Genomic DNA, 6000 nt, shown 5'->3' on the forward strand with positions numbered 1-6000 from the left:
TTCATAGCCATATCAGATATCACACACAGTAACTTAACCCAGTAGTTCGGATTTTGTATGGAGGCCATACTGTGATTAGACTGCCTTGTTAACTAATTAACAAATGTAAGTAATGTACGCTGTCTAGTGTCGCACACACCAAGACTGCATTTTATGTTTTATTTTTTACATCGAATGACAGACGTTTCGGCTATCCAGCCTTCATCAGTGTGAAGCTGTCTAGTGTCTACACATGCATGCAAAGCATGCAGTGCTCATCTATATGATGTGCTTCATTTTTAGGTGATGCTCTGGGCTTAGACCGGTCTGTAGTGGTCCCATACAAACTTATCCGGGCGAGTCCCGATTCTGTAGAAGTTAGTGGCCTTCCGGATGATATTCCCTTCCGAAACCCCAACACCTATGACATCGTGACCCTGGAGAAAGTCCTCCAAGCCAGGGATGAAATAACTATCAACGTCAAGAGCCAACTACAGTGAGTACCCAAGCTCTGAGTAATCCCAGAAAGATTGTTTTGGTCCAATCAAAGTTTCAAGCAGTGGTGCAAGATTATGTGCAGAAAGTCGATGAATGACTATTGTCACCAAACTAGCGTGCTGCGATAGTTTAGAATTGATGTGCTCCAGCTGCATTGGCTTTAGTCCAAAATGATAAAATACCGATTCCACACTATCAACCAAGTATTTTTTGAAGAGAGCAAAAGCTGTGTCGAGATTCGAGCTATGTCGCCTTCTGGCCTGAAAAGAAAAATACTGAATAAACTCTATTTGCTTATTTCACCCACGCAGGCCTTTTGCAGAAATATGTACTCAAGCTTGTAACACAGGTAGGTGCTCTTCATTTCCTTGTATAAGTAGGAGTTCTGGTTCAAAAGCCTGTAGCCTTGGCACTGTAGCTAAAGAACATTACCGGTACTCTGTATTTGCAGAAGAGAAAGAGGCCTCCACCAATCGACGCAAACGCAAGCGAGTCCAGGAGAGCAACAGAGTGCCTACGTCCCCTGACCTAGCGGTATCAACCAATCAGATCCCAGTGATGGTAGGTAAAAGGGGGAAGGAAATAATAATAATAATTAAGGTACATTTTCCACAAAGTAATAGAGGGGGAAAGAATCATTGTATGGTTTAAATACCAAATAATTATGCTGTTTCAGAGTTGATAGGTGATATATAAGTGATGGTGTCATCAAAAAAATAATTTGTAAGCCAGACCAAAGAAACGCATGATCATCTTCAGATAATTGGAATATTTTGAATCTAGCGTATGCAGCAATGTCGAGGTAAAGTTAATTGCATCTAATGAAGTGAAACATTTAGAAACTCATCACTGATCATCTCAAAATCAAATCATGAAGTGCTGATTTATTCTCTTTTTTTTATAGCAATGGCCGATGTACATGGTGGACTACAGTGGCGTGAATGTGCAAGTTCCCGGGAAAGTCAAATACTGAAGGACAAATCCTCTTCCACAGCAAAGGGATACAATTAGGAGTTTCTAACACTTATTTATTACTATTCCATACCGAACCTTCAACTCTGCGTGCTATTGCTAAGAAAACTCTACAGACTAAAAAAAACACACACAAAGGCCTGTAAGGACAGGTTGACCTTTTGAATGATGGTTTCTTGAGTGTTCAGGAATAGTAGAATGAATGTGCGTAATTATGTTACAGGACAAGTGCTTTTATTTTGTCATCCTCACAGGCCCAAGGCGGTGCTGACAAGACAACAAATGTTAAAAAGAGTCTTGTTAAAAGCTGGTAATGACAATGAGTGGTTTTCACGAAGCCTATTCAATTTTTTTAATAATGTATTTGCCCTAGCATTTCATTGTCCATCCGTTGAGGTCTTTTACTCCAAGTTTGCTCCGATATGGAAATATTTGGTTCGCATTGCCGGCAAACAAAAGTGTTTGATAATAATCTGGGTCCAGTCTATTCAGATATTTGTACTTTTTATTTATTATATTTATTGAAATATAACATTACGTGCAGGGATGTAAAATACATTATTCTGTAATACAAGTCCTTAGGGACTTTTAAAATCACTAACACAGACACTACTATTGCATTTAACCCAAGTACAGGTAACCACCAAAATGAAGTACATACCCGTATAAAGTGTCTTATTTGGGTGTTGAGCCGACAGACACCATCAGGCCAACACAAGCTATCAGGAAGTCAAGGAAACAAGATGGACTTAAAGTTTGCCTTCTTGCCAGGTATAAATTCTACTGTCCTTATTAGTAGGACTTACCTGCGGTAACAGCAACTCCGGGGGCAAAGTTGGTAAAACTCCTCATTGTTTCTATGTTAGCACATTAACACTATGTAAAATATCTCATTTAAGTCAAACTGAATGTACTGTGTAAAGGAAGAATGGTATGTGTTATTCTGCGATGACTCTGGACTAACCAATATTTAATATGCTGTACCTTAACGCCAATTAGGCCTTTGAAATAAAATGTGTTGCCTTGCACTTTTATTTGCTTGAGTTCTTGGAGATTTCCTTTTCATATATTTTAGAATGTCTGGCTGAAAACAGGTGTGTCACAGAAATAAAATACTAGTGACGGTTGAAATTGTTGATTTATTGAAATGGTGAAAGAAGGGGACAGGGGCCCAAATGGAAGTTCATCTCATCTACAACCTTGTTCGGGAGGATAATCAAAAGGATCTTAAGATGGTCTGACAGCCCCATATATATTTCATGGATGAACACTTCAAAGTTAATTTCTGGGTTGACTCCAGGTCCTGGAAATGATGATAATGTAACCATGCATAGTAGGCTACAGAGAAACAGGAATATAGATATCGTTCCAGTGGCTAGAATAATTTATTTCGTAGAGGTTGGGGAATATTATCATGTTGGGGGTTGGGGAATATTATCATGTTTTTTCTTGTCATGTTCTTTCCTTTTGGACATTTTATGCATTATTGAGACTTGTATCAGATTCAAACCGTATCCTGGTTCCGCTGTGAGAAGGAGTACAGCCTATGTGGTGTACTGTTACTTGTACTGCTGTTTTAGTCCCCCTGCCTTTACCTTATCTATCATTCCAGGTTTCATTCAATCAGCATTCAACTCTGCCTCTCGCCACTGGTTGGTCCTCCAATCATTGTTCCACCAATCACCTTCAGCAATCACCTATATAATTCGGCTGTGTGCAGCCATCTTTTACTAACTCCCTTGACATGCCTCCATCCACTTAGGTTCTGAAACAGACTTGCTGCATAATTAGTTGTATTATATAGAAATTTCACGAAATACCTTTCGTTTATGGGTAGGTTTCCTTCAAAACCTAGCTGCAGAACATTATTTTATGTACTCCCAGGACAGAAAATTCTAGAATTTTCGCTGTCCTGGGCTCTAAGGGTGACGTAGGAAGCCACGCCTATCCCGTATAGATACCTGCGTGGCTACGTCAGCCCTCATTCAACTTTTCTTCTGCTAAGCTGCGAGAACGAACTTTAACATTCCAGTGTGTGCAGGGTAATATATCTCGCAAACTCGGCCGAGAGATTAATTCTTTAGGACCGTGAGATCTCTGGCACACTCTCGAAGCAAACAGAAGGATACTTCTCGAGAAAAAAAAAAGCCGAACTTCGACACAAGTGAGTTCTAGGCAACTTGTTGCTACGCTAGCTTGTCGAAAAAACAGCTCGCGCCTCTTTTTCTCTCTCGCTAAAGCTAGCGTTTGTTAGCTTAAAGCTATCCATAGTTAGCTTAGCGCTACTAGGCAGATACGCCTGTGGTCTACTATTACACGCCACGAGGAAGATAAACCTGTGGCTGTTAAGCACTCGGACTCCTCTCTCTACAAGCAACCATGTCGCTGACGAGGGAGACCCAGCCCGGGGAAAGACGCCATCGAGGACAGCCGGTGCCCGCCGACTGTCAAGAAGGCCCCAAACAAAAGACGTGCTCCACCTGGGGATGCGGGAACACGATGTCGGGCAAAGACGGGCATGACGAGTGCATGTATTGTCTCGGCCTCACCCACACCCGTGAGTCCATGGAGGAAATCGGTCCCGTTTGCCTCCATTGTGAGAAAATGGACGACGACGTCCTAAACAACAGGCTCGGACGTGTCCAAAGGTATTATGACAACTTTGCCGCCCACGGACTCCGAGAGAGGAGCCCCACTCCTCCCCCGCGACGAGCTCGCATACAAGTCCCGCCAAAGGGGCTTTGGCCCCGCGTCACCACCGGAGAGGGACAACGAGCTACCCCGAGACAGAGGCTCGACTACTCGGGCAACAGAGCCCCAACCGGAGCCTCTTCTTCAAGAGCAGCACCTGCCGGCGCTAGCCGAGACAGGTACGCTACTTCAGCCTCTGCAACCAGGGCTCACGAGGCCACTGATTACGAGGCTCATGGCGCGAGGCCAAGGGATACCTTCGCACCGCGCCGCTCTTCCCCAGCTCCACGTGCTCGACAACACGTCGTGCAGGCCACCATTGAGTGCCCGCCCAGACATACAGCTAGACGCAGACAGCCTGCCGTTGCACCCAGCTATATGGTGGACCGCCTGGACCCTTCCCCAGACCGCGCAATGTCTCCCGGTGGGGAGCATTGGACTACCAGGGAGGAAGGGGAGCTTCGTGATGACGAGCTCCCTTCCTTCCAGGAGCAACTCCAGGACTACCACGTCCTGGACGAGGCCTACGCGGACGAGCGAGATGGCCATGATGACCTCTCCCCCGGGGACTACGTCAGCACCACTCGTCGCCCCTTCGACGACCTGGATGCCATGGACATACAGGAGCACCAGCAAGCCAGGGCTCCTGTCCCCCCGCCTCCTGTACCCCCCATGGATGACTCCAATATTTACGAGATATACAGGAAGGCTAGTGCACGTTGTAACCACACATGGCCTAAGTCAACTGTCAAGGTACTACCATGGGAAGGCAGGACTGATGAGTCCGCCCCCCCCCCTGCACCTAGAAGACAGAAGCTCCCTATGGCACAGGGCTTCGAGGAGGCCATGATGCACGCCTGGGACGAACCCCTCCTGAAGGTGGATTTTCCCAAGGCCAGCGCCAAGGGGCCCAACGACATACCAGATAAACAAACCCTCGCCATAGACTTCATGCCAGCTATGGACAAGGCTATAGCGGCCTACCTGGCCAACCCTGCAGCTCCTAGAGTGGATCACCACGTAAAGGAACCGCAGCTCCTGTCCAGCAGCGTGAGGGAAGCCTCAAAACTGAACAAGTGGCAGTATGCACACATGTCATTCGTGGCGAAGGCCCTCAATGCAGGAGCACTTCTCCAGGGTTCCATGAAGAGCCTCCTCATTGAGATGGGACAGAAGTCCATTAAAGTCCAGCTAGCGGAACTGCCAGAAGACCTGGCCGAGTTACGCTGAATCACGAGATGGCCACCCTCCAGAGGGACTCCACTCTCCACAACGCCAAGGCAATGGCATGTTCCATCCTCCAGGAGAGATGGCGTTGGGTCGATCAGACCAGCGCCATCTCCCTGGAGACAAAGAAAGAGTTTGTGGCTGGAAATATCCACCCAGACAGTATGTTTAAGGACGCTCTGGCCAAGATGTCAGAGACCATCCAACAGCTCGAGTCCTCCACCAAGACGATGAAGGCGCTCGAACCGCTGGCCAACCAGGCCGCCCCGGTAGGCCGCCCCAAGGCTAAGAAGGCACCCTGGAAGGCCAAGACCGATGACAAACCCAGGTCCCAGGACCGGAGCGGAGATAGACAGCGACAGCCTGCAGGCCGAGGCAGAGCAGACCGCCGCACCTCTCCGCCGCCCTACAAGGCCAGGAGCGCTCCCAGAGGCCGAGGCCAGGGGAAGCGCAAATGACCTGCCCGGGCCGGGTCATCTTCCCCACCACACTCAGAGTTCAAGGCCAGAGGTGGGGATCACAGATCTCACCTCAGAGCCTGCGCTGAAGCGCTTAAGGGGGCCTGTACACAGTGCTGTGAGCACCGTTGTACAGACCCCGAAAATTGTTATGTGCAATTCACATGTGTATGTT

At 47.2% G+C, this 6000-nt stretch overlaps 1 protein-coding gene across 1 annotated transcript in view; it reads left to right on the forward strand.

Moving 5' to 3' along the window:
- Positions 1-2483, forward strand: part of gtf2ird1 (GTF2I repeat domain containing 1) — a 36627-nt gene extending 34144 nt beyond the window's left edge. The window contains 5 exon segments of the mRNA XM_079508286.1: positions 283-475; positions 789-826; positions 929-1038; positions 1382-1423; positions 1425-2483. Of these exon segments, the coding sequence (XP_079364412.1) occupies positions 283-475; positions 789-826; positions 929-1038; positions 1382-1423; positions 1425-1595 (554 nt within the window). The 3' untranslated portion in view covers positions 1596-2483.
- Positions 2484-6000: the final 3517 nt, after the last annotated feature.

Source organism: Electrona antarctica, assembly GCF_951216825.1.
Source record: "Electrona antarctica genome assembly, chromosome: 8".
NCBI lineage: Eukaryota > Metazoa > Chordata > Actinopteri > Myctophiformes > Myctophidae > Electrona > Electrona antarctica.